The 27595-nt window shown below is 38.1% G+C and overlaps 1 protein-coding gene across 6 annotated transcripts in view; it reads right to left on the bottom strand.

Annotated features, from left to right (window-relative positions):
- The window catches only part of LOC118923724 (S-adenosyl-L-methionine-dependent tRNA 4-demethylwyosine synthase TYW1), a 312259-nt gene that overhangs the window by 126566 nt on the left and 158098 nt on the right, over window positions 1-27595 (bottom strand). For all 6 annotated transcript variants that reach the window (XM_036907895.2, XM_057487213.1, XM_057487212.1 and 3 more), the window contains one exon: window positions 4499-4634. In XM_036907895.2, coding sequence (XP_036763790.2) covers window positions 4499-4634 — 136 coding nt within the window. The remainder of the gene's footprint in view (window positions 1-4498; window positions 4635-27595) is intronic.

The following is a 27595-nucleotide window of genomic DNA, read 5'->3' as shown; positions in this document are numbered from 1 at the left end:
TATCATTTACACTTGAAGCAGGTATTAAAGAATTTCCAGATAAACAAAAGTTGAAGGAATTAACTATCACTAAGCCAGTCTTAAACCATATGTTAAAGGAATTGCTGTAGATGGAAATGACCCTAAGGCTAAATGCCTCTCACCAATGAAAATAAACCACAGTAAAAGTAGTAGACCAGCTAATAACAAGCAAGTATGAAATTTTTAAAAAAAGAAATAAAATTAACTATATACAAAGTCAGTCAAGGGATAGACAAAAAACTGTAGATTATGACATTTAATATGAAAAATGTGGAGCAAGGAAGAAGAAGAAAAAAAGTACCTTTAGATTGTGTTTGAAATAGAGTAATCAGCAATTTAAGATAGATATTATAATAAAGCAAAGAAGCTATCCTTGAACCGCTGGTAACTACAAACCTAAAGCCTAGAATAAATACACACACATAAAAATAAATTTTAAAAAGAGTTACAATCCAGTTACAACACTGAAGAAAACCATCAACAAAAAGAGTATGAAAGAGAAAGAAAGGAATAGAGAGGAGATATAAAAAACAGACAGAAAACAATTACTAAAATGGCAATAAGTACATATCTATCAATAATTACCTTAAATGTAAATGGATTGAATGAATCAATCAAAAGTTGAGTTGCAGAATGGATTAAAAAACAAGACCCAACTATATGCAGCCTACAAGAGACTCACTTCAGACCCAAAGACATATACAAACTAAAAGTGAAGGGATGGCAAAAGATATTCCATGCAAATAATAGGTAGAAAAATTAGCAGTACTTATATTAGACAAAATTGATTTCAAAACAAAGAAAGTAACAAGACACAAAGAAGGACATTACATAATGATAAAGGAATCAGTCCAACAAGAGGATATAACCATTATAAGTATCTATGCACCCAACATAGGAGCACCTAAATATATAAAACAAATGCTAAAAATTAAAGGGGAAAATAGATTCCAAAACATTCACCTTAGGAGATTGAACATACCACTCACATCAATAGATCAACCAGACAGAAAATAAGGAAACAGACATAATAAACAATATATTAGATCAAATGGACTTAACAGTTATCTATGAAAAGCTCCATCCAACAGCAGGAATCACATTTTTCTCAAGTGTATATGGAACATTCTCTACAACAGATCACATACTAGGCCACAAGAAGAGCCTCAATAAATTCAAAAAGACTGAAATTGTATCAAGCTGCTTTTCAGACCACAATGGTATGAAACTAGAAATATATTACACAAAGAAAGCAAAAAGATTTACAAACACATGGAGATGAAACAACATGCTTCTAAATAATCAATGTATCAATAAACAAATTAAAAACAGAAATTAAGCCATACACAGAGATGAATGAAAACAAAAACCCAGTAGCCCAAAATTGTGGGATGCAGCAAAGGCAGTTCTAAGAAGAAAGTACATAGCAATACAGGCTTACCTCAAGAAACAGGAACAATCCAAATAAAGTCTAAAATTACAATTGAAGAAGGAAAATGAAGTCCAAAGTTATTAGAAGAAGGGACATAATAAAGATCAGATGAGAAATAAATAAAATAGAGAAGAATAGAAAAAAAAAATCAATGAAACCAGGAGCTCATTCTTTGGAGAAAATAAAATAGATAAACCCCTAGCCAGACTTATCAAGAAAAAAAAAAGAGTACACTCAGAAATAAAGAAGGAATAATCACAATGGACACCACAGAAATACAAAGAAGTTAGAGAATACTATGAAAAACAATATGCCAATAAATTGGATAACTAGAAGAAATGGGAAACTTCCTAGATTAATACAACCTTCCAAAACTGACCCAGGAAGAAACAGAAAATCTGAACAGACCAATTACCAGCAATGAAATCCAACTTCAATAAAAAAAAACTCCCCAAAACAATCTCCAAGTCCAGACAGTTACACAGTCAAATTCTACCAAACACTTAAAAAGAGCTAATACCCATCCTTCTTAAAGCATTTCAAAAAGTGAAGAGGAGGTAATGCTTCAAAACTCATTCTGAGGCCAGCATCACTATAATACCAAAACCAAAGACACCACAAAAACAGAAAATTACAGACCAATATCCCTGATGAACGTAGTTGCAAAAATCCTCAACAAAATATTAGCAAACCAAATTCAAAAATACATCAAAAAGACCATCCATCATGATGAAGCTGGATTATTCCAGGGACACAAGGATGGTACAATACTCAAAAATCCATCAATATCATAAACTATATTAACAAAAAGAAGGATAAAAGCCACATGATCATCTATCTCAACAGATGCTGAAAAAGCATTGGCAAAATTCAACATCCATTCATGAAAATAATTCTCAACAAAATGAATACAGGGGTTACAAACATAATAAATCAACATAATAAACGCCATATATAGCCAACATCATACTTAATTGTGAAAAGCTGATAGTTTTTCCTCTAAAACCAGGAACAAGACAAGGATGCCCACTCTCACCACTTTTATTCAACATTGTACTGAAGGTCCTAGCCACAGCAACCAGACAACAGAAAGAAATAAAAGGCATCCAAATTGGTAAGGAAGAAGTTAAACTGTCAGTATTTGCAGATGACATGATATTATACAAAGAAAACCCTCAAGAATCCAACACAAAAACTACTAGAACTAAGAACTGAATTCAGCAAAGTTGCAGGATACAGAATTACACAGAAATCTGTCACATTCAAATATATTAACAATGAATTGGCATAAAGAGAAATCAGGAAAATAACTCCATTTACAATTGCATCAAAAAAATAATAAAACACCTGGGAATAAACCTAAGCAAGGAGGTGAAAGATCTATACTTTGAAAACTACAAGACACTCATGAGAGAAATTAAATACTAACCAAAAAGTGGAAATCTATTCCATGTTTATGGATAGGAAGAATTAATATTGTCAAAATGGCCATCTTGCCCAAAGCAATTTACAGATTCAATGCAATCCTATCAAAATACCAACAGCATTTTTCAATGAACTAGAAAAAAATAGTTCTAAAATTTATACAGAACCACAAAAAGACCCTGAGTAGCCAAAGCAATCCTGAGAAAGAAGAACAAAGCTTAGGGGGATTATGCTCCCCAACTTCATGCTCTACTACAAAGCCACAATTATCAAGACAATTTGGTACTGGCACAAGAACATACCCATAGAACAATGGAACAGAACAGAGAGCCCAGATATAAACCCAACCATATATGGTCAATTTATATATGATAAAGGAACCATGAATATACATGAGGAAAAGACAGCCTCTTCAGCAACTGGTGTTAGCAAAACTGGACATCTACATATAAGAATGAAACTGGATTACTGTCTAACTCCAAACACAAAAGTAAACTTGAAATGGATCAAAGACCTGAATGTAGGTTATGAAACCATAAAACTCTTAGAAGAAAATGCAGGCAAAAATCTCTTGAATATAAGCATGAGTAATTTTTTCCTAAAGACATCTCCTTGGGCAAGGGCAACAAAAACAAAAATGAACAAATGGGACCACATCAAACTGAAAAGCTTCTGTACAGCAAAGGACACTATCAGCAGAACAAAAAGGCATCCTACAGTATAGGAGAATATATTAGTAAATGACATATCCAATAAGAAGTTAACATCCAAAATATATAAAGAACTCATGTGTGTCAACACCCAAAAAACAAATAACCCAATCAAAAAATGGGCAGAGGACCTGAACAGACACTTCTCCAAAGAAGAAATACAAATGGCCAATAGGCATATGAAAAGATGCACCATATTACTAATCATCAGGGAAATGCAAATTAAAACCACAATGAGATGACACCTCACACCACTTAGAATGGCCACTATCCAAAAGACAAGAAACAACAAAAGCTGGTGAGGATGCAGAGAAAATTCCCACTACACTGTTAGTGGGAATACAAATTGGTACAATGGCTGTGGGAAGCAGTATGGAGGTTCCTCAAAAAGCTAAAAACAGAAATACCATTTGACACTGTAATTCCACTCCTAGGAATTTACCCCAAGAAAACAAAATCCCTGATTCAAAAAGACTGGAGAATATGCACCCCTATGTTTATCACCACACTGTTTGCAATAGCCAAGATATGGAAGCAATGTAAGTGTTCATTAGTAGATGAATGGATAAAGAAGATGTAGTACATATACACAGTGGAATATTATTCAGCCATAAAAGAAAAGAAGTCTTGCCATTTCCAACAACATTGATGGAACTAGAGGATATTATGTTCAGTGAAGTCAGTCAGGCAGAGAAAGACAAATATATGATTTCACTTATTTGTGGAGTATAAAAACAAAGCAAAAAAGAAGAAAGGAAACAGCATTAGACTCATAGACATTGAGAAGTGACTAGTGGTTACCAAGGGGGCGAGGCTGGGGTGGGAGCGGTGGGTGGGAGAAAGGGGGACTGTTGAAACACTGTGATGTACATTTGATAATTTTTTAAAAAGATGTCATAAGAAGTCTTACCTTTGCTGCCAAAGCTTTTAAACTGTCGAGGAATCTTTGCCAGAAATCTTTGAAGAGTGGGCGGTCGATTTTCTTGAGGCTGTCTTTGGTGCTAGCATCCACACTAACATATAGCTGGGTAACTGGTTTGAGGTTCCTTGGTAATGAAACATACACAAACACACATACAGAACAGCAATAGAAAAAGAAAATTATGACTATATTGGACTTTACATGATTTAAAATATATACTCTGTAATCGATGTGGTAATTAAGCATCTCATTGGGTCTAGAGTCTTCTACTTTTCCCAGAAGACTGAAGCAATGATTTTAATGTCAGAATGGGATGTCAGTCGATTATTTTTTTAAATGAACACCATCTCTAATAAACTAAAAACATTCAATTATTTAAAACTAGTCCCTCTTTAAGCACCAGATTTTAGAGGAAAATAAAACAAGATTTACCTTTAGGTCTGGCAGGCCCTCAAACTTAAGTTTCTCCATAAACTGCCACTTAAGACTTACACAGTTGAAATCTAATAACCATACACGGTCTTTGCTGATGGGCCCTCTCCCATCACCAATTTACTGATGGAAGTTTTCTGGGGAACAGGGAACAACCCAAAAAGCTCAAGCCTTCTTAAAGGGCACAAAGCCACTCCAGTGCCTCACCTGTGCCTCCAAGAACAAGGGTAGGTTTAAAGTCCAGCTTTGTGTGGGCAAACAATGACCTATTCAGGGAGTTTTAAGCAATGCAGAGCTACAAGAACAGCAACCCAAGCACCTTACAAAGGAGCAGAACACAGAAGAAAAATGATATGTTGCAGATTCTTATTTTTCTTTCCATTCTTAATCAGTTTCCATGAATACCACTCATTCTCCACTTCTCTCAAATTCATTGACTCATTTCATAATGTCATTCTTATCTACTAGATTTCTTGCCAGTTATATGTTAAGCCTAGACTGTAGTTTTTCCAAAGGCTCTCTGTTCTCCCTTCAAATGGGTCTCATAATTCATTCTCTTCAATGAAGTTATAACTAGAAAGAAATTCCCCATAAGAATCCTCTGACCAAATTCTCCGACTATTAGCTTTCTGTAACTATTTCAAAATTTGTATTTATTTTTAACATACTATTTATGTATTTTTTGTTTCAAAGTTTATATGTGCTTTTAAAAATAGAAATACAACTCACATGCCATAGAATTAATCATCAAGGTGGTTTATGTGCTTTTTATATCTCTCTGGATCAGCCTTATCAATCTTTGAGTGTAGGACCTTAAAGGACAGGAACTATAATCTTTTTATCTGGTCCCCAGATATTCAAAGCTACTTTTTATTTGATAGTATTAACTTCAGGTGACAGAATTTTTAAGAGCATGTAGGCCAAACAAATACTTTTAATGATTTGACTTAATGACATATGGAAAAATCAGAAGGCCTTAAGCCCAAAGTTATTAGAAGTAGAAATGATTAAAATACTGGCAGACTCTCATTGTTTTAATCCCTCTCCAATACTGATACACAAAGGAACACTTAAAAGTTCAGAAATGTGTCACCATTGAGTAGAGGATCTCAATTACTAGAAATGCAAAACAACAGCACACTGTAACAGCAGCATTCTGTTTTATCATCCCATGCCTCTATAATAGACAAATTATTCTAACTTAACTGGACTTTGTTTTACAAAAAATAAAAATAAAAAAGATCAGCTTAATGGATACTGCTGGCCATCACTTTAGGATACTTAACAGGACTCTGTCATAAAGCTGCCTGATGCAAAATGGGAGCTGGCCTGACCTTTTCATTATGCCTCTGTAACTGCTTAGGATATGAACAGTAAATTCCAAAGGCCATGGTTATTCTACAAATTTCCATCATTTGCAAAAAAGGAAGCTAGACACTGATAGTACCAGTAAAGAATTTTAGTCAATACTAAATGTCTAAGATGCTACAAGCAAGGAACTTTATAGAACTCTTGCTAGGGAGCAGAGGAAGACTGGAGCAGAGGAAAAGTCCCCTGGAAATTATAGAGCTCATTCCTAAGGGGCTCAAAAGAAGTAAAAGGACCTTGGAGAAATTTTTTGAGCCTCAAGGATCTTATGTCTGCCTAGTACTGGCCTCTATTCCCTAGGACAGACGATGAGGCTCCTAGCATCTTCATTTATGTCTCCATTCTGAACTGAGATAGAATCATTTTAGCTCCCCAAATGATCCTTTATAGAAATGCATTGACAATTGAACATAAAATCCCTCTCCTTTTTTTCCTTTTTTAGAGATTATTGCCCTCATTCTACCTTCCAAGTGATGAAGCCTACTAATTTCCACAGAAAGGAAAACATGGAGAGGGATTTATGTTTGTACCATGACTGTAGGCTATTAGTTTCTAAGGCTACTGCAAAGCTAGGGAAGTTGAAATGGAATAGGATATATTAACACTTCACTGTTCTTATTAAGATTCAGCTACTTTTCTAGAATAAATGCTCCTCAGATTATTGCACACCTTTAAGAAAAAGTTGACTTTGAAAATTTCTGCCAGTGTTCTTACTGTTTTTATATAGAAGGTTTTTGAAAGTCTGTACTGTTTCCTGCTGATATCCCACACAAGTTTTATTTTTATTTCCATCATCATTCATCCTGATATTCTCTATGCCCACTGTGATTTCTTTGACTGACAGCAAATAAGAAGTGTATTTCTTCAATTACAAACATACTGGAATAGTTTAGTAATCATTTTGTACTGATTTATAGTTAAATTCCATTAAGTTCAGATATCATGTTCTATATGATTTCAATACTTTGCTGAAACTTGCTATAATACTCAGCAATGGCTATTACTAACTGTTCTATGAGCAAGTTTTAAGCTCTTGAAAAGAATTTATATTCTTAAGTTTCTGGTTTCAATGTTCTTTTTCTATAATACAGACTAAAATTGTTCATTTAATTGCTCAAATCTTTACTACTAGTGACTGATTCACTTGTTTTATCAGTTTGAGAGCATATTTTAAAAACCTAGTATTTTTACTTGTAGATCTGTCAATTTTGAGATTATGTTATTGAGTGTTTAAAAAATTTTAATTGTTAAATTCTTTTATGTTCCTGGCAGATTTAAAATTTTATTATTAAGAAATGCCCATCTTATTTCAAGTAACAGTTCCTGACTTAAAGTATACTTTGACCATTATTATTAGGCCTACATTTTTTTGAATTATCTCATATATTCTGTTTTTCTTGAATTATCTCATATATTCAGAATGCCACTAAAAGGTATTCATTGTTGTACATTTACAGGTGAGGAAACTAGGCACTGAGAAGTTATCTTCCCAGTGTCAGAAAGATGGCAGCAATCCAGTGAAGATGCAAACCTGGGAGGTCCTAGCCATGGCAATCAGACAACACAAAGAAATAAAAGGCATCCAGACTGGTAAAGAAGAAGCTAAACTCTCACTGTTTGCAGATGACATGATATTATACATAAAAAACCCTAAAGAATCCAACCCAAAACTACTAGAACTAATAACTGAATTCAGCAAAGTTGCAGGATACAAAATTAATACACAGAAATCTGTTGCATTCCTACATACTAATGATGAACTAACAGAAAGAGAAACCAGGAAAACAACTGCATCAGAAAGAATAACATACCTAGGAATAAACCTAAACAAGGAGGTGAAAGACCTAGACACTGAAAACTACAAGACAGTCATGAGAGTAATTAAAGAAGATATCAATAAATGGAAATACATCCTGTGCTCATGGATAGAAAGAATTAATATTGTCAAAATGGCCATCCTGCCTAAAGCAATCTACAGATTCAATGCAATTCCTATCAAATTACCAACAGCATTCTTTAACAAACTAGAACAAATAGTTCTAAAATTCAGATGGAACCACCAAAGACACCAAATAGCAATTCTGAGGACTAATAAAGCTGGGGGGATTATGCTTCCCAACTTTAAGCTCTACTACAAAGCCACAGTTATCAAGACAATTTGGTACTGGCATAGAACAGACCCACAGATCAATGGAACAGAAATAGAGAGCCTAGATAGAAGCCCAAGCATATATGGTCAGTTAACATACAATAAAGAAGCCATGGATATACAATAAGGAAATGACGGTATCTTCAACAACTGGTGTTAGCAAAACTGGACAGCTACATGCAAGCAAATGAAACTGGATTGTTGTTTAACTCTATACACAAAAGTAAACTCATAGTGGATCAAAGACCTGAATGTAAGTCATGAAACCATAAAACTATTAGAAGAAAAGATAAGCAAAAATCTCTTGAATATAAACATGAGCAACTTTTTCCTGAACACATCTCCTCGGGCAAGGGAAACAAAAGCAAAAACGAACAAATGGGACTACATAAAACTAAAAAGCAAAGGACACCATCAGTAGAACAAAAAGGCATCCTACAGTATGGGAGAACATATTTGTAAATGACATATCTGACAAAGGATTAACATCCAAAGTATGTAAAGAATTCACATGTCTCAATACCCAAAAAGCAAATAACCCAATTAAAAAATGGGTGGAGGATATGAACAGACACTTCTTCTAAGAAAAAATTCAGATGGCCAACAGGCATATGAAAAGATGATCCACATGTTAAGTACCAGGGAAATGCAAATTAAAACCACAAGGAGATATCTCCTAACACCAGTTAGGATGGCCAACATCCAAAAGACAAGGAACAACAAATGCTGATGAGGATGCAGAGAATGGGGAACCCTACTACACTGCTGGTGGGAATGTAAATTAGTTCAACCACTGTGAAAAGCAATATGGACATTCCTCAAAAAACTAAAAATAGAAATACCATTTGACCCAGGAATTCCACTCGTAGAAATTTACCCAAAGAAAACAAAACCCCAGATTCAAAAAAGACTGGAGAATATGCACCCCTATATTTACCACAGCACTATTTACAATAGCCAAGATACAGAAGCAACCTAAGTGTCCATCAGTAGATGAGTGGATTAAAAAGATGAAGTACATATACACAATGGAATATTATTCAGCCATAAGAAGAAAACAAATCCTACCATTTGCAACAACATGGATGGAGCTAGAGGGTATTAGGCTCAGTGAAATAAGCCAGGTGGAGAAAGACAAGCACCAAATGATTTCACTCATTTGTGGATTGTAACAACAAAGCAAAACTGAAGGAACAAAACAGCAACAGATTCATAGACTCCAAGAAGGGACTAGTGGTTACCAAAAGGGAGGGGTGGGGAGGAGGGGAGAAGGGGATTGAGGAGTACATGACTGGCACATATGGTGTGTGGAGGGGTCACGGAGAAGACAGGGTAGCACAAAGACAAGCAGTGACTCTGTGGCCTCTTACTAAACTGATGGACAGTGACCACAGTGGGATGGCAGGGGGACTTGATAACATGGGTGAATGTAGTAACCACTATGTTTTTCATGTGAAACCTTCATAAGAGTATGTATCAATGATACCTTAATATAAATAAATAAATAAGTAGAAATATGCAAACCCAGATCCCTTCTAGACCAGAGCCCAAGCTCTTCACCACTTCACCTCACTGCCTCTTTTTTTAGTCCATTTAGACATGCGTATTTATGAAAAGTGTTCCATCAATTCACAGACACAAGAGAAAACTGTATTTTAAACTTAACACATTTTCTACAAACAAAGCAGGATGGGGGAAAAAAGGCTTCTATTGAAGGGATCACATGGTATTTATAATATTCATTTCATTGTAAGCTATTTTCTATAACCATTTGAGCATTAATATAAAAAAACTTTTATTAAAATTTAAGCATTTTTTAAAACACTTTCTAAGCATCTAACATGTGAAGAACTATCCAATTTATACAGGTTCTCTACCATATACAGTGAATGTCCTATCAAAACCTAGAAAAAACAAATACTGGTGGAAGAAGCAAAAGAAAGAGAATAAAATTTATACAAAGTTTCAAAGAAGAAAGCACTCACAAGTGTATGTATAAATGGACAAATCTGGTGCTGGGGGAGGTCTGGAAAGTTAAACGTATTCATGTCAGAGTTAAACGTGGAACACGGTTCAGTCTTTTGATAAGCTGCCTAGCAGACAGAAAGCTGTGAATTAACAGTATTTACCAAAAAGAAAAATACATAGGAGTTTAAATATAAACCTAAAAATAACATAAAATAGACAAGAAAATTATGGTAAAATAAACATAAAGGTAGATTAAAGATGAAGCTAAGAGTGAATTAGTTTACAAAGGGCTATACATTTGACTCTAAATTCTAATATGCTCATGAAGAGGCAGACACAGTTATAAGATTCAAATGTCCACAAAGTAAAAAAAACTAGTTCTCTATGGGTCCCCAGAGAGAAGAAACTGTTCAGTGTTCTAGAACATCACCCTCAACAACTTCCTTACTTTACATGATGGCTTTTAGAGGTCTGCTTTTAACAAGGGTCTTGCTGTAGGTTTTGGGCTTCATAGCACAGAACAATTTTTAAGTAATGACATGGAGTTCTCTAGCAGAACAATGATACCCAGGTGTGATGCACCTTTCTGATTACAGGCTGAATGTAAGCACAGATTGTACACCATCTAGAATAAAAGCCCGAAACTCACATGTCTGTAGGATCCAGGGATATATTGTGAGTCAAGCAACCCACATTTAAAAGAAAAAGAAGTTCTATGGACACCAAAACATAAATCACATATGAAACACAAAATAAATGTTCTTTCCTTATTCAAAGCAATATGCTTCCATTTTTCTTGGATGGTGTGGTATACTCTCAGTCTACCTGTCATTGTTTCACATTTGTTAGAAATGGTGGCAAATTTATCTACTATAAGACAATCAACAATGCAATTCCTCTAACAAATGGCAGATGACACTCGACCTCATGGTTGAGCAGATGACACAAGGGTGGAGAGTTTGGCAAACTGAAAAGCACAAGCTTCATCAAAAAGATAATCATTACTTGGTGTGATATATGTAGTCTTTCTCCCTAGTTCCTAGCACAGAGCTCCTAAAACCCCTGAATTTCCTGAGTGATAGAGGTGACAGAAGTCTCTGTTATTATCTGTAATAAGCCCCTTTCAACCATACCAGAATTTACACTAATGAGGTGGAGGTAACTCTCGATGGGTCCCTAGATAGTGCCAGGATAGGGGTTGGTTGCCAGAAGAACTGACCATGGGATTAGAGGGTGGTGAATTTCAGCTCCACCTCACAACCTTCAGGAAGAGGGGACAGCTGGCAACTTAGTTAATCCCCAATGGACGATTTAATCAATCCTGCCTATGTAATGAAGCCTCCATAAAAACCCCTAAATGATGGACCTCAGAGGGCTTCCAAGTTGGTGAACACACTGAGGTGGTGGGAGGGTGGTGTGCTCCACAAGGGTATGAAAAGGCAGCACCCTTACCCCCAGACATTGTTCCATATATCTCTTTCATTTGGCTGTTCCTGAGCTGAATCCTTTATAATAAACCAGTAATAGTGGTAAACTGTTTCCCCTGAGTTCTATGAGCTATCAGCAATTATTAGCAAATTTCAAAACTGAGGATCTCATGGGAAGTTCCAATCCATAACTGGTTGGTCCAGGCACTGACCTGGAATTTGAAATTGATGCCTGAATTGTGGGAAGTCTTGTGGAACTAAGCCCTTAACCTGTGTGTTCTGCTCTAATTCCAGGTAATATCAGAACTGAATTGAATTGTAGGACATCTAGTTGGTGTCTACAGAGAACAGGAAAATTGCTTAGTGTGGAAAAACCCAGAAGAGATGTGAGTAAAAAAATAGATGAGTGTTCTGGTGTTAGAAAAACAGGCTCACACTTAACTCTCGACAATTTTTGTTAGATTTTTTTATCAAAAGTCAGTAATTTAGAATTCATGCAAAATCTCTGGATTTTCAAGTGTTGGCTCAAAAAAAAAAAGAGTTCTAAACATGCTGCAGGACAAATAAAACCTACTTCTAATCAACTGCCAGTCTGAGACCTCTGGTCATAAAAACCCTCAGCTATCCATAACTACAATTTTTTTTCAATTCAGTTCCTAAAAAACAGTGAGTCCAAGTGCTTCAAGATTATCCTCCTGGACAAGTACAGTCTGTTGTGCTATGTGGCAGACTGCAAACATGGCCATAAATTCCTCCTCTTCCTATATGTATTTCCCCTTACACTATAGCTTTGAGTGCCTGCTCATTTACCCTAAGCTTGACATGTGGCTTGCTCTGGCCAATGGGAAGTGAGCAAGTATGACACAAGCAGAGGCTTGAAAGGTATTTGTGCACTAGGGCATTCCCTCTCTTGTTGCCCTCTGAAACCCTCCCACCAAGTTCAGACTAGCCTGCTGGAGGACAAACAGCTACATAAATAGAGGGCCGGTTGTCTCAGCCATGACCATTATAAACCAGCCAGGCCAGGAGATCCATTAACTGACTAGACACATGAGCAACATGAGACCAGCAAAGCCAGTCAAGGTCAAAAGACCTCCCCACTGATCCAGAATTGTGAACTACACAAATAGTTGTTAGTTTAAGTGACTCAGTTTTAAGGCAAATGGTTACAGCAAAAGATAACTGATACATGCTACTGTGTATCAGATATATGCCTATCAAAAATACCATTATAAAATGCTTCTTTTTTTGGTGGAACTAGGGGGTGCTTTTCCTCTAGAGAAAGGGTTTTTATTACCTAAGCACCACGAACTCTATTATTAATACTAAGTGTCTTACACATTCTTGTTGCTTTTATTAACCCATGTTGACAAAAAAATCTTAAAGCCAGAAAGAGTATACCAGGTTTCTAATTTCCTAGGGTGTATGCCTCAATTTTCCGTAATCTTTGAGGACCACTCACTGAAAACTCCCCACAGTGAGAGAACTGTCAGCAAAGAACACTATGCTTTGGAGCTGGGGAGGATACTGAAATCCTCTTAAGAAAAGCTAAGTATCCTGAAAAGACCACTAGCCTGAAGGCTGCATATGGGTCAAGGGAAGGCCAACAGACAGTCAAGAATCTAAAATGACTACCTTCTATATATTCTTTCCGATGCCAAGGAAGGACATAACTAAAAAAGGGATGCAATTCCATGGCCACTTAATATTAGGAACTTGAAGAATGCTTTAAAAATCCAAAAAAGGAACTTCCCTTTTCTAAACATTCCTTCTTTCTTGAGTATTCCTCATGAAGAGCACCCTGCTATTTTTTTTAACTCTTATGTTCAAGGTCAGAGCAATTTGCTAATTTCCTATTCCTTATCCCTGCCACATTCCTCCCTTTCGCCTCCCTCCCAATTTACCAGTACCCATACTAAAAGAATGCTTAGTCCATCAAGGATTATTTATTTGAAACCATATGCCATAGTATCCCACCTGTTTACTGGCAGTAGTCAAGACTAGTACTGACATCTTACATCATGATCTATCTTCTGACAAGAGGAGTCTCATCTCCAAGAGTTGGTAAGAGAGAACCAGTATCATCTCCCCACTGTCCTCTATGTGCCAGGCACTCTGATGGACATTTTCAAATACTTAGTCTATTTAATTCTCTGTAATTTTCCTCAATCCACAAACACCATGCATGATGAAATAATCATCCTCTCTGGATATTATTTGGCAGAAAACTACCTACATCCCCATAACTACTTAGCAGATTCAATTCTTTTTAGGTACATACACCTTAAATTTGGGAAAGACTTCCTTTTAAATATACATGCGTATACACATACATGCATGCACACACATGCATACACACCACTCTATCCCAACTTCCCCCTCATAAGCCATCTGAAAAGCCAAGGTTTTTAAACCTAACAAAAGTTTTAAAGATGAATGGTAATAGTAGGCAAAATGTACACACTGTCTTTTTAAAATCTTTTCCTTTTAATTTTACCTTTTGTATACAACTTCAACATGTAATATTTTAGCTATCTTTGTAACAATGTCACTGGTTTTCATATTATTGTCCAGCCAATAATTTCAATCAACTCTTTCTTATAATGCTAAATTTTAAACTGACTTAGCACATGCACGTGTGTGGGATCATTTTTTCCACGAATAATAATGCCATGTAACACTATCATTTTAAATTAACATATAATAATACAGAATAATCTAACAATAAATAAAACAATAAAATTGGACATGTTATACTGTAAGTTTAAGGTATGTTACTTTGATACATTTATATATTGTAATATAGCAATACCACATCACTGTAGTACAATATTAATATCTAAATTCATTACACTGTGCACTAGATCTCTATGGCTTATTTACTACTCATTACAAGATTATGCTCTTAAGTACCATCAAATTTATCCCCCTGCATTCCCATTCCCTGGTAACCACCAATGTCCTGTTTTTTTACAGATTTAACTTTTTTAGATTCCACATGTAAATGATTATCATAAAGTACCTGTACTTGTCTTTATCTGACTTATCTTGCTTAGCATAATGTGCTCAAGGTCCACCCATGTAGTTACAAATGGCAAAATATCCTCCTCCTTTATCATGGCTGAATAATATTCTTTTGTGTATATGTATCACATCTTTTTATCCATTCATCTCTTGATGAGCATTTGAGTTGTTTTCATATCTTGGCTATTGTGAATAATGGTAAGATAAAAATGGAAATGCAGAAATCTCATCAAAATCTTTTCTTCATTTCCTTTGTCTATATACCCAGAAGTGGGATTGCTGGATCACATGGCAGATCTATTTTTAATTTTTTATGGGAACTATATTGTTTTCCGTAGTGGTTGGACCAATTTACATTCCCACCAACAATGGTTCTCTTTTCACCACAACCTCATCAGCACCTGTTGTCTCATCGTCCTGATGACTGCCATTCTAAAAGGCATGAAGTGATATTTCACTGTGGTTTCAATTTGCATTTCCATAGTGATTAGTGACATTAAACATCTCTTTGGGGCCTGTTGGCCATTTTGAGGTCCTCTTTGCAAAAATGTCTATTTATTCAGTTCTTCTCTCCATTTTTTAAAATCAGATTGGTTTTTCTTGTGTTGTTATTATTAATTTGATGGAGTTCTTTCTATATTTTGGATATTAACTCCTTATCTGACAATATGGTTTGCAAAAATTTTCCCCCATTCTGTAGGCTGTCTTCTCATTTTGTTCATTGTTCCCTTTGCTGCACAGAAATTTTTGAGTTTGATGTGGTCCAACTTGTTTATTTTTGCTTTTGTTGTTTGTGCTTTTGGTTTCATATCCAAAATACCACTGCTAAGACCAATATTGATGAGCTACTTCCTATTTTCTTCTAGGATATTTTTGGTATCAGGTCTTATGTTTGAAGTCTTCAATCCTGAACAAGTTAATTTTCATGAATGATGTTTTAAGCTTGTTATCTTAAGCTGACAACAGTTTAGTAAATAAGTGCCTTTATAAGCAGAATTGAAACTTTATCTTTCTCTCTACCTGATCCCTCCAGAATTTAAAAACTCTCAGTGACTATTTTTATATTTCATGGCAGTATATTTATTTGCGTAAGTTCAATAAGAACCTGCTTTCCTTATAAGAGGACCAATTAAACACACAGGTTATACTACCAAGGCTTTGACTGGAATGTTATACCTGAGAAACACGTGCATAAACTCAGATATGAACAGCTTTAAGGAACTAAGGTTGACTATATAAAGCCAACAAAGCCCCTTGGAAGAACTGGCCTAGTACCTTGCTTAGAGTTCCCAGCAGCCTTACTAGGTGCTTCCTGGCAGGTGCAGGAACCTCACGATGTCTTTGAGACCTCGAGAAGAGAGGAATTCACCCAAATCTACAGGTACTGCAGGCAAAACCTAATGGCAAGTCCGGCTTGGCTTTCTGGTCTCGAGAGGTCTTTAAAAGTTCAAACTGAAATTCCGTACAAAAAGTTCCAGCAAAGCACATTTAAAAGAGCCTGAGTAATCAATTGCTCTTCTTGCTGCACTTATGCAAATAATAAAACCAAGTGTTATTTTCTTAATCTAGCTACTTCTAATAAAAATAAGGGTGATTTTAGAGAAAAGTATTGTTTCAATAATGCAGTCTTATCTATACTAAATCCTAATACTAGTCATTGAGATGAAAACTCAATCCAGAATTTTAATTTCCCCATAATACCTGGCTATAATTCTCAATCAAACTCTTCATATTTCTAGTTCTCATATTCAGCCATGCATTCTTAATCTCATCAAATTTGTCCTCCCAGAATAAAAGTGCCAACTTTCTGAGGCCCTCTCAACTGACCAGTGATAGAGACCTAGCTGCACCCTTTACTGCACCCCTTCTCAGCATGAAGCAGCCAGAGTGGTCATCGCCCCTTTTCCCTGGCAGCAGCTAGAGTTCTCTATCTGTAGAAGAGAAAATGAGACAGAAACCATAAGCTTAGACGGAGTGAAGTGAAAGCCTCTAAAGAAAGCAAAGTGAGATATTTACAGTCAGAGCAATGTAACTACATACTACGAACCACCGCCCCCCCCCCACCGATGCCCCTTGTCAGCCAGAAGTAGCCAGATCAAGTCGTTGCCCATTATGACCAAAAGGCTGAAATGTAAGGTTGAAGGCACTGGGGGGAGGGGTGAGCACGTCAGACACTGATGACGTGCCAAAGTCCCCAGATGCTGCCTCCTCCCAACCTGAAAAATGTGCCTTAGGCTAGCCAATCCTCTCGCTGCTGTAAATCTAAGCTCTGCCTCCCCCTACCTTCCTTAAAAACTCGCTGCCTGCCCTGCTGAGGGCAACTTCCCTAGACTGTGTCTGTACAAGCTGGTGAACTTCGCCTGGGATCGCATTCAAATAAACTGCCTGGCCCTTTGTTGCCTCTCTTCGCCTGCTTATTTTGGCTAGAATTTATCTTACAGTGTGATCCAATTTCATGGTTCTCCCTGTTTTTACAGTTTTCCCAGCTCCCTTTATCGAAAACTACCTTTCCCCATTGCATATTCTTGGCTCCCATGTCAAATATTATTTATCCATACATACCAGTATCTAATTATGGACTCTCCATTCTGTTCCACTGGTCAATATTTCTACTTTTAATGCCAGTGCCAATACTGTTTTTATTACTGTGGCTTTGTAGTATAGTTTGAAATCCATAAGCATAAAACCACCAACTTGGGTTTTGTTTTTTTTTTCAGGATTGCTTTGGTTATTCAGGGTCTTTCATAGTTCCACACAACTGCTACAATTGGTTCTTCTATTTCTGTAAAAAAAAATGTCTTTGGTATTTTGATGAGCATTGCATTGAATCTGTATATGGTTTTGAACAATTTAAACAATATTAATTCTTCTGATCCATGAGCATGGGATGTCTTTCCACTTGTTTGTATCTTCTTCAATTCTTTCAGCAAAGAAGCTTTTCATTGTATACAGTTTTCCCATACTTGGTTAAATTTTTTCCTAAGTATTTTGCTGTTTTTGATGCTATTATGAATGGGATATTTTCTTTATTTCATTTTTAGATGCTTCATTATTAAAGGAATGCAACTTATTTCTGTATGTTGATTTTGTATCCTGCCACTTTATGAAAATCATTAATTGCAACAGTTTTTTGACTGACTCTTTGGGATTTCCTATATATAAGATCATAACATCAGCAAATAGCAATAGTTTTACTTCTTCCTTTCTGATTTGGATGCATTTTCTTTGTCTTGCCTAGTTGCTCTAGCAAGGGCTTCCAATTATCTACTGAATAAGAGTGGTGAGAGTGGGCATCCTTGTCTTCTTCCCAATCTTATAGGAAATGCTTCCAATTTGTCTCTACTGAATATGATGTTAGCTATGGGTTTATCATGGATAGCCTTCATTATGATGAGGTATTGTCCTTCTATTTCCAATCTGCTTTGGGTTTTAATCATGAAAGGATGTTGTACTTGGTCAAAAAAAATTTTCTATGTCCATTGAGATGATCATGTGATTTTTACTTTTCATTTTACAATGAAATGTGTTATTTATCAATTTGTATACATTGAACCATTCACACATCCCAGAGATAAACCCCACTTGGTCATGGTTTATAATCCTTTTAAAGTGCTCCTGAATTCAGTTTGCTAATAATTTATTGAGAATTGCTGCATCTATATTCGTCAGTGAAATTGCTCTATAGTCTTGCTGTGGTATCCTTATCTGGTTTTCTTGGTATCAAGGTAAGCTGACTGTAGAATTTTGGAAGCATTCCCTCCTCCTAATTCTTTAAATGTTGGATAGAATTCTCTACTGACATCATCTGGATTTGGAGTTTTCTGCATTGGAAGTGTTCATTTTTACTTATCTAATCTCTTTACTCATTATTGGTCTGTTCAGATATTCTATTTCTTCCTCATTCAATCTTGGTAGGTTGTGTGTTTCTGGAAAGATATTCATTTCTTTCACATTATAGAATTGGCATATAATTGTTCATAACAGTCTCTTACGATTCTATACAGTTCAGTAGTATCAGTTATAATAATCTCTTTTGTTTCTAATTTTATTTAATTGAATCTTCTCTTTTTTCTTACTTAGCTTAGCTAAAGGTTTGTCAATTTTCTTTACTTTTTTCAAAAACCTCTTTTTTGGAATCCTCTTTCCAAAAAGCTCTTAATTTCACTGATCTTTTATACTATTTTTCTGGTCTCTAGTTCATTTATTTCCACTCTAATCTTCATTTCCTTCCTTCTACTAATTTTAAGCTAAATTTGTTCTTCTTTTTCTAATTCTTGAGGTGTGAAGTTAGGTTGTTTATCTGAGATCTTCTTAATTTCTTAATATATGCATTTATTCCTATAAATTTTTCTCTCAGAACTGCTTTTGCTGATTCCACATTATTTGATATGCTATATTTCCACTTTCATTTGTTTTGAGATAATTTTTTATTTCTCTCTTGATTTTTTCCTTGGCCTAATGGTTGTTTAAAAGTGTGTTGTTTAGTTTCTACATATTTGTAGATCTTCTCATTGTCCTCTTGTTGATTTTGAATTTCATACCATTGTGGTCAGAAAAGATGTTTGCTATAATTTCAATCTTCTTAAATTTGCTAAGATTTGTTTTATGATCTTGAAGCATGTTTCATGTACACTTGGAAAGAATCTGTATTCTGATGCTGCTGAATGGAATGTTCTGTATATGTCTGTTAGGTACATTTATTCTAAAGGGTAGTTCAATTCCAATGTTTCCTTACTGGTTTTCTGTCTGGATGATCCATCTACTGCTGATAGTGAGGTACTGAAGTCCCCTACTATTATTGTACCAATTTCTACCTTAAAATTTGTTTGTATTTGTTTAACATACTTCAGTACTCGGGTGTAAGGTGTGTTTATGTTTATGACCGTTATGTATTATTGATGTACTGACCTCTTTATCATCATATAATGACCTTCTTTGTCTCTCATTACTCTTTTAAGCTTGAAGTCTATTTTGTCTGATACAAGTATGGCTGTGCCTGCCTTCTTTTGGTTTCCATTTGGAATATTGTCTTCCATCCTTTCACTTTGAGCCTATATATCTTTAACTGCAGAAATGAGTCACCTGTGGGCAGCATATAGTTGGGTCTTGTTTTTTGTCCATCCAGCCATTCTGTGCCTTTTGATTGATGAGTTCAATCCATTTACACTTAGGATGATTACTGATATGTGAAAATTTGTTACTGCCATTGTATCGTTTGTCTTCTGGTTGTTTTGCTCTCCATTGTTTTTAATGTTTCATGTCTCTGATCATAATTTTTGTTTAGTGGTTAACCATGATGATTACATAAAACATCTCATAGATAAAATAGTCCTTTTTCTGCTAACAGCAATTTATCTTCATTTGACCTATAACTATTCCATCCTTTTACTCTTCCCCTTTTATTTTTTGATATCACAAATTACCTCTTTTTATCCTATGATTTTGTTACCGAATTTGTAGTAGTTATACGCTACACCAAGTTATACTATACCAAATAGTTATATACCATACCAAGCTATAGTTATTTTTAATGCTCTTTTCCTTTAACATTTATACTATAATTAAGAGCTAATATGCTATTCTAAAAGAGAGTTATATTTTCTAATTATGACTGTCTAGCACCTTAATTACAGTTTCGTGTACTTTCATCATTGTTATGTTGAAAGGTCCTCTTCAAGCTGAAATAAAAAAATAACTATTTGAAGGATAACTTTGCTGGATAGAGTATCCTTGGTTGGCAGTTTTTAATCTTTTAGTATTTTGAATATGTCATCCCATTCTCTCCTGAGAAACCTGATAGCTTAATGGGATTCCTTTGAAGGTTACGTTCTTGTTTCCCCTGGATGTCTTTAAAATTCTTTGTCATTGACTTTGGACAGTTTTAGTATAATCAGTCTTGGAGACGGTCCTTTTGCATTGAGATAATAAGGTCTTCAGTTAGCTTTGTGGACTTGCATACCCAGTTCCTTCCCAAGGTTTGCAAAATACTCCACTATTATTTCTATAAATATGCTCTCAGCTTCCTTCTCCCTCTCTTCTCCTTTTGGTATACCTATTAATCATATTTTGGCTCTCTTAACAGTCTGATAGTTTTTGTTTCTTCAATTTTTAAAAGTCTTATTTCTGTTCTTCCACCTGAATCATTTCTATATTCAGTTCTCAAGCTCACTTACTCGATCTTCTGGTTGTTCTGATCTGCTCTATTTCCAATGCTTTCTAATACATTCTTCACCTCATTTATTGAGTTCAGCTCCAGAATTTGTTTAGTTCTTTGCTAGAATTTTTATCTCTTTGGTTAAGTACTCCTGTTTGCTAATTTTATTCTTAAGATCACTGCATTGCCTTTCTGAGTTTTATTGTAGCTCACTGAATTTCTTCATAACAGGCATTTTGAATTCTTTTATCAAATTGCAATCTTCATTGTCTATAGGTTCAATTGCTGTACAAGTACAATTTTCTTTTTGTGATTTCGTATTACTATGATTTTTCATAGTGGCTGATGAAGAAGCACCTTTGCCACTGCATTTGAAGTAGTAAACACTTTTTAAAGCTTTGTTAACTTTCATTCTAACAGTTCAACACATCGTTAATTAGGATATGTCCTTTTGTTTTCCAGAAGGCAGCTCTATAGCAGTTTTTGGTTTCTCTTACCAGAGCTGACTGTTGGGAGCTAACCCCTTGGGAGTGAGAACAACAAAATAAAAGAAGAAAAGGAAAAAAAAAATGGGGTGGGGGATAGGAGGGAAAATGTGTGCCCACCTGTAGGGGGATCCTCTCCAAAGGTCTGCGGTTTGTCCTCTTAGAATCCTGGGGCAGACAGCAGGAAATACTTTCCTTCAGTTTTCTTTGCTTTCTTCTTCCTTTCCCTCCCCGACTCACTGTGATCTCTCATCAGTGACAGCAACGGGTCGCTCCAGCTACAGCACGTTCAGCCAGGCAGACTTCCCACTCACCACCTTTACCCTCCACCTCCCGATCATGAAGGTGTTCCTAGTGTGCTGCCAGACCTGGCTGTGTCGCTGCCACTCCCCTCACTCCACAGCCTCCTCCAAGGTCCACTCCATCCACTTTCAGGTGCCCGGATAGACAGATCTCTCCAGTGTGTTGGTGTGCTCTGCAGAGGCACTTCACTTTGCTTATGGATATCCAATTAGTTGTAATTCAAAGTGGAGAAAAAAAAGGAACCACTCAAATGGCCATGATGCTGATATCACTCCAGTATCTTTTCATATTGGGCAATATTTCCTCTTTTTTTCATATGACATCTTATTGACCAATATTTACAAAACAAATTTGAATTTCAAAAGATCATTCTTTTATTCCTATGTGGGAATTTCCCCAGTATTTCATTAGCCATCTACTGAGCACTTACACTGTGACAAGCATTGTGCTAGTGGCATGAAGATACATAAGCAAGGGGTCAAAGGCCTCAAGGAACTCACAGTCTAATGGGGAAAGCAAAGTAAACGAACAGTAACTATGTAAAATTTAATACCTATAGGGTTATAATATATGCATAGTTCAAGTATGATGCAAAAATAGATCACCTGCAGGGTCCCAGAGATGGACCTCTCCATCTGGAAAGCCCTCCCTTTAAGTCATCCAACCAACCTCATCATCTTACCTCCTAAACTTGCTCCTTCCTTATGTGATCCATATGCTAAAACAGGGTTCCATAATACTACCACTCAACATGGCTGGGAACCTCTGAGTCATTATTTAGTCCTCTTTAGTGCTGGGCTCTCAGAGCCACACAAATAGTTCACGAAGTTTATCTATAATACCTCAGTATCTGTAGAGAACTTGGGGTTCCTATGGCCAGGATCCTCACTGAACTTAAACCACCCGATGGTGTACTAGCCTGGTGCTAGACTACCACGTCCACACCTTTAGGCAATAAGCTATTACTGCACTATATAGAGAGCTCGGCCCAGTGTTCGTGGCAGAGGCAGAGATGCTAGTGCTTGACCTACCACCAGGAGAACAAGCTGGGTAATAAACCCTTTCACCCAAAAAAACGTTTTGCTGTCAATTTCTATGGTTCTATTGAATTCATAGTGAACTTGCCCGGGGCTGAAACCCACTGGCAAGATAATTGGTGAAAGTCGGCAGGTTCATTCTTGACCAAGGAAAAAGACAGGCAGCCCTTATGGGAAGGGTGCTTCAGTGGGCTGCCCCTGTGAATGGGGAGACAGTGGACTGTGCCCCAGTGGGTATGTGGTCTGAGGGGGCTTGCCTCATAGGAAATGGGCCCCAACCCAGGACTGAGGCAAGTGGAGGTGACACCTGAGGCTGTAGGGGTGGCCCTTGGTATAGTAAGTAGGTCTTTTGAGAAACAGAGTGCTCGTGAGGCAGCAGGGACTGTGGGTTGGCTGCTTCTCACAGTATTAAAAAGGTCTACAGAAGAAACCCAAGAAATGGTGGCACGAGAACATGAGCTACAAGCTTCTGTGGATTCCCTGAAGAAGGAAATGCCACTGATGCAAGAGGAGGCAGCATGAGAATGCGTGCAGCAAGGTGCCCCTGGAGAGGTAAAAAATTTCTTATAGAATGAAACCGCAATGCTGCCATGTGTTCTGAAGGAGGAAGAGGCCATGAAGGAAAAGGACGAACTCATCAGGGAAGCACAGGTGGAGGTGGCACGACAACGCATGCTGCGAAGCATTGAAGTGAAGGTAAGAGAGCTTCTGAAGACTGAGCTAGCATTGCTGCGAAGCACTGTAGAAAAAGTAAAGGCTGTAGGAGAGGAGGCACTTGGGGAAGGGGAGAGAAAGGTGCCATCAGCCCCAGAAATGGAGGAGCTGGGGAAGGATGATGGGTGGTGCAGGAGGCACTGGACCTTCGTGGACTGAAACCACACTCAGTGGTTGTAAAGAAAATAAAGACCCAGAAGCTGAAAGTTCCCCAAGGAGAGAAGCAGCCCCCTCGCCAGGTTGTGGAGCACTCTATGCTCCACCCCATACTCAGGCTGACCTGGTGGATTTGGGCTCCTGGTTCAGGCAGAAGCCCTCGGAGTCAATATCAGCTTGGCTCCTGCATTTGTGGGACTTAGGGGTGGATGAAATTCTTCTGTCAGGATAAGAGAAAGGAAAGCTGGCTTCCCTGACAGTAGAGACTACCTTAAGGCAGTGATAACAAAATGCACATAAGACCCCAGGGAGTCACACACTCCTCGACTGACTTATGGCTGCACTTTGTGCTGTATGGCCGAATCCAGTTGAGCTACCATCCTCTCCTGTTAAATGGTAGACATATGCTGAGCACCAACAGGTGTTACAAAAGCTAGGCATAAGAAATGCCATCTATAGTCCAGAGAACTATGGCCCAGATGAAGAGATTTTCACTGTCAACATGAGAAATATTCTGCTTCAAATGGATCCCACATCCTTCTTTGGGTCTCACTTAGGGCAGACCATAACCAAGATGACACATACAGTAGCAGACTTAGGAGAGGCTGAAGCAATGAGAACATGGAAAGAAATAAGGTCTGCTACTCACAAGAAGAATTTACAGGGCCCTATGAAGGTTACGAGGACCCAGATGTGGGTCGATTTAATACGGGCAGGAGCAGATGGAAGGAAATTAGATGGGAAGTCAAATAGGATCTTACTAGAGTTATGGCAAAAACTGAAACAAAATCAGAAGTTCCAGCCATTAAGGACAAAGAGGCAGAGTTCAGAGACAGAGCCACAATTCCGGCCTGTGTATTTGCAAGACTTCCTGCTGGACAGTGCGCAAACCTCACTTCAGGCCACACAGGAAGATGATTGGGGAACACAGTTTGACTGAGGGGAAGGTCAAGGTATCTGCCCTGAGGGACCAGGCGGGGACCGGAAGCCACATGGTAAAATAGTTATCCATTGTTCCCCAGTGAACATATGTGTCCTGGCTCTGGCGGACAGAGGGGCTGAATGTTCACTGATTGATGGCAACTCTGAGCAGTTCCACAGGACCCACACTATCATAGATGAATATGGGTGTAAGGCTATCAGAGTGAAAAAATCTAAAATCCCTTTGGGAATAGGGCGTCTACCCCCAAAAGAGTACACTGTGTATATATCTCCTATCCCTGAGTATACTTTGGGCATTGATATCCTGCAGGGTCTATGGTTGCAGACCACTGCAGGTGAGTTCAGACTGACAGTACATATGGTGAAGGCAGCTCTGAGGGGACATGCTAGGCAACTGCCCACAGCTTTCCCTGTGTCTCAGAGGGTGACTAATATCAAACAATACAAACACCCTGGAGTGCAAAAAGACACTGGAGAAACTCTCCAGGAGCTGGTATAGGTGGGTATTATACAGCCCACCCATTGTCCTTTCAATTTTCCAGTGTGGCCAGGAAAAGAGCCAGATGGCTTCTGGCATATGACTGTGGATTACAGAGAACTGAATAAAGTCATAACCCCTGTGCATGCTGCTGTCCCCTCTATAGCAGGCTTGATGGATACCCTCAGCCATGAATGTGGTAGATGTTGCTAATGCCTTCTTTCCATTGACATTGAGCAGGAAAGTCAGGAACAGTTTGCCTTCAGTGGCAAGGACGGTAATGGACTTTCACCATACTTCCACAGGGATACCTCCACAGTCCCACCATGTGTCATGGACTTATAGCCTAGGATGTGGCTACATGGGAGAAACCGCCAGTGTTGCCTCTGTACCATTATATTGATGATATCATGCTCACATCTGATTCTCTTTCAGATCTAGAAGGTGCAGCACCTAGACTGCTGCAACATTTACAGGGGAAAGGATGGGCCGTGAACAGTACCAAGATTCAAGGACCTGGTTTGTCTGTCAAATTCTTAGGGGTCTTGTGGTCGGGTAAGAGCAAAGTTATACCAGAAGCAGTTATAGATAAAGTCCAGGCCTTTCCTACCCCTACAACTGTAGAATTGCTACACGAGTTCTGGGTCTTCTAGGCTACTGGAGAGTGCTTATCCTGCACTTGGCACAAATTCTGAAGCCCTTATACAGGTTGGTACAAAAGGGCATCAGGTGGGACTAGGATGAGACATGTGCATCTGCCTTGACTACAGCAAAACGGGCATTCAAGGCCATGCAGGCCTTGAGTGTGATAGACCCATCCAGGCCCTGTGAGCTGGATGTTCATGTCACTGAAGATGGTTATGCTGGGGTCTCTGGCAGCGGCTTGAACAAACTCGCCAACCTATTGTATTCTGGTCACAACTCTGGAAAGGGGCAGAGGTATGATACACTTTGATGGAAAAACAACTGGTTGCTGTGTATCACGCCTTGCTGGCTACAGAACCCATCACTGGAATGGCCCTGATAAATAAAGGTAATAACCACCTATCCCATCTTGGGGTAGGTACGAGACTGGACCCAAAAGCCAAGGAGTGGTGTGGCACAAAAGCCCACACTGGCCAAGTGGGGTGCTTACCTAAAGCAGTGTAGTGCCATCTCCAGTAGCCCCTTAAGAACACCAATGCTTATTAGGGCCATTGACATATACTAGTGAAAAGCAGGAAGTACTTGCTTTTGAATCATTAGTAGCAGAGAGTCCCTACTGGGAGGGAAGAGCTCCTATACCCAGAGATGCATGGTACACAGATGGCTCCAGCATGGGCAGCCCCCAAAATGGAGGCCATAGCTTTCCGTCCTAAGACTGAGACAATATGGATGGGAGATGGTGAGGGGAAGAACAGCCAATGGGCAGAGTTGCAGGCTGTGTGCTTGTGATCAGCCAGGAGCCCTCCCCTATAGTTGTCTGTACTGACAGCTAGGCTGTGTATCAGGGCTTGACCCTGTGGCTACCAACCTGGTACCATGCCAGCTGGCTAGTTGGTCACCGACCCATTTGGGGGCAAGAATTGTGGCAAGACTTATGGGCCTGTGGTCAGAGTAAAATAATTACAGTATACCATGTGACAGGTCATTTGCCACTGGCATCCCCAGGAAATGATGAAGAAGATAAATTGGCTCAGATATGTTGGTTAGAGGAAAGGGAGCCCTACCTCTGATATAGCCCAATGGTTACATGAGCTTTTGTTGCATGCAGGGCAAAGGACAATGTGGGCTGTAGCCCATCGGTGGTGTTTGCCTTTGACCTTTCAAGAAGTTAGTAGAGCCTGGCAAGAGTGTGCTCCAAAAGGGACTTACATCAAATTCCACAGCAACATGGGACAATAGCTAAGGGGCCTATACCCCTTGTCAGGTGGCAGACAGACTATAGTGTGACTCTACCTGTGTTGGAAGGATATCTGTATGCCATGACTTGTGTGGACACAGCTACAGGACTTTTGGTTGCTTTTCCTAACTGTTGTGCAAACCTGCAGATGACCAAAAGAGGTCTAGAGCATCTCTTTGCTGCCTATGGCCGACAACAGATAATTGAGAGTGATCAGGGCACCCATTTCACTGGACATACACTGCAAGAATGGGTGCAACAGGTGGGAATCAAATGGAAGTTTCATGTGCCATACAATCCTACCACAGAAAGCATGATAGAGAGGCACAATGGCTTGTTAAAATCCAGACTAAAGTCAGATACCAATAGTCTGCGGGGATGGTCAGTCCACCTACGTACCGTGCTATGGCATTTGAACAAGAGACCAAAAGCGAACCCTGAGCCCTGCAGACATGTTAACACATATGGCTGCCTCCCCTATACAACTGCAAATAGAAACCAAGAAAGAATCACTGAAGCCGACGTTCGGCCACCAGAATAACATAATGCTGCCAGCATCAATTTCA

Source organism: Manis pentadactyla, chromosome 10 (assembly GCF_030020395.1).
Source record: "Manis pentadactyla isolate mManPen7 chromosome 10, mManPen7.hap1, whole genome shotgun sequence".
In the NCBI taxonomy this organism is placed as follows: Eukaryota; Metazoa; Chordata; class Mammalia; order Pholidota; family Manidae; genus Manis; species Manis pentadactyla.
This window is presented reverse-complemented; position numbering and strand designations above follow the sequence as displayed.